Below are 2,412 nucleotides of genomic sequence, written 5' to 3'. Positions count from 1 at the left end.
AACCCTTACTCATAGTAAACCATATATACTGATCAGCAGAAAATGTTGGAAGGAACTGTTTCCTGGCACAAGGGATATGAGGTCCCTGCGCCTTGGACTGCTTAATGCAACTATGTATCCGCCTTAAGAAGCTTGAAAGCCCGAGCGCCTGTGTGTGTGTGTGGGGGGGGGGTGTTTCCTTTCTTAATATAAGTTAGTCGAATCCCCTGCATAAAAAAAAAAAAAAAGTGGGGGAGGGGGAGAGGAAAAAAAAAAGAAAGGGGGGAGCAATAATAAACCTGGAGTAAAAAGGAAGAGAGTAGATGAGAAAGAGAAATCCGCGCTCCTGCTCCCAGTGCGGTCGGCGGCTCCCTTGCTTCCTGCAGTCAGAGATCATGGCAGGATGTGTCTGTTTTCACCGTGTGCGAATAAATCTCATGTGGCTGCTGATCCCCTGGTGGAGTCATTCTTTTCTCTTTCTGTCTTCGATTACAAAACCAGACTCGCACCACTTCTTTCTCCAACTGGAGGCTGTCTGCCAGCGAGGAAATCTCCTGTGCGGCAGGTTTGGGACACTTGAGGAAATGCGTTTCCAGAACGCCCTTGACACTCACCTCAATAGAGGTTCGCTTCTTGCGCTTGCGGCCCTGTGCGGCGATCTTGTCAATGCTGGTCGGGCTCCCTGTGGACGAATCAGCCTCCTCCAGCCACTTGTTCAGCAGCGGCTTCAGCTTGCACATGTTCTTGAAGCTCAGTTGTAAGGCCTCGAACCTGCAGATGGTGGTCTGCGAAAACACGTTGCCATACAGTGTACCCAGCGCCAACCCCACGTCAGCCTGCGTGAAGCCCAACTTGATTCTTCTTTGTTTGAACTGTTTGGCGAACTGTTCCAATTCATCCGAGGTTGGTGTCTCCTCGTCCGAGTGGTCCTGGCAGTGGTGCGAGCCTAGGTCGCCATGGTCTGGGGGTTCCCGGAGCACTGGGTGTAAGCTCTGTGAGGAGGCAGAGGCCGGCGGTGGAGTGAGCCCCCCGTGCTCCAACATGCCGCTCACTGTGAAGCCCGGCTGCGAATACACGTTAAGGGGTTGGCCGCTCGACGTGATGGACGGATTTGGAGCCGGGCTCGTGCCCCAGGCGTTCGGGTGGTTAGTATGCGGAGAGTGGTGGGCGACGTGTGGCGAGCGGTGATGAATGATCGCCCCCAACTGTAGGTCTTCACGCCCAGGCTTCACGTCTTGCTGTTCCAGGGGACCGGTTGCCAGTGTGGAGGACCATGGGCCTCCGTCGCTCAGACTGGTCACCCAGTGATGCCCAAGGGGATGCCCATTGCTAGGAACTCCCTGCAAGTAATCACTTTGGAGAAGTTTCTGAGGGTTTCGGAAAGGACTCCCCTGCTGCATGCCCGCAGAGTCCGCATGGACCAGAGAGCTGGAACTGAGAATGCTGTAGGGATTCGAGGCAGCAGTGGCCATGGTCGGTGAGGATCCCCTACTAGTTATAATGTGGCAAAGGGAGCAGCTTCAGCCTTTGCCATCTACCGTGCGAGGGAGCCAAAGCCACAAGAGCGAATTACCGGCACCCGCCGCGGCCAGTCGCAGCGCGTCTGGGCCTGGGCGGTCGCCAGCCCGGCCAATGGCGGTGCGAGAGGTTGGGCTAGCTTTCCAAATTAGGCTGACGAAGCTAATGAGTTTCAGTAAGACTCAAGCAGGAAGTGAATCAATCTTTCGGCTCCATTGGCTACCTCGCGCTGAGTGGCAGCAGTTTATTTGGTTAACACTTCCCCCTCACCTCCCATCACTCTCCGACTTCGGTGGCGGTGTTACAGAGGAGGGGGAAGGACTAGCGTTCCTGCTTGTGGGTTGGTGGGGTATAGGGGATTAGGCGGCAAACTGGTTTTAGAACCTTTTTTATGTTCTTTAGATTAACCTAAATAAAGAAGACTATTAAAACAATATAACCAGTTTAAATGTCATCTAAATCTTAGCGGATAGGGATTTTTTTTCTCAGATTATTTTGGCATTCTGGGTTAGTTGTGTGGTGGGGATTGAAAAACAAAACATCGCTACAAACTTTGAGCAAAGGAATGTCTTCAATAGGACCCTAAATCTGTAAGACTGAAGCCCATGGTTCAAATAAGAGTTATTTCATTTTGTTTAATAAATTTTGTTTATTTCTTATCTTTTATAAGAAACTCCAATACCAAGGTCAGAAAGCATCTAAGAAATAGATGCTAGATTCGTCCGGGAAAAAAAAAAAATGATTTAGGGCATGAAACGCTGGAAAATTCTGGGAAAGTAAAATCTAATGTGATAGATACTAGCAGAATTCAGCTAGTTTGAAGTTTGCCTCCCAATTCAGCTGTTAATTGGAAGACTTGATTTTTTTTTTTTTTTACTACTCCGTGTCAGCTCCCATCAGAGGTCTCACAATTTT

The 2,412-nt window shown here is 50.1% G+C and overlaps 1 protein-coding gene across 1 annotated transcript; it reads right to left on the bottom strand.

Moving 5' to 3' along the window:
* Nucleotides 1-365: 365 nt before the first annotated feature.
* POU3F4 (POU class 3 homeobox 4) lies at nucleotides 366-1,509 on the bottom strand. The gene has a single exon (XM_047765538.1). It carries the CDS (start codon nucleotides 1,449-1,451, stop codon nucleotides 366-368), a length of 1,086 nt encoding a protein of 361 aa, XP_047621494.1. The 5' UTR covers nucleotides 1,452-1,509.
* Nucleotides 1,510-2,412: the final 903 nt, after the last annotated feature.

Source organism: Phacochoerus africanus, chromosome X (genome assembly GCF_016906955.1).
Source record: "Phacochoerus africanus isolate WHEZ1 chromosome X, ROS_Pafr_v1, whole genome shotgun sequence".
Lineage (NCBI taxonomy): Eukaryota > Metazoa > Chordata > Mammalia > Artiodactyla > Suidae > Phacochoerus > Phacochoerus africanus.
This window is presented reverse-complemented; position numbering and strand designations above follow the sequence as displayed.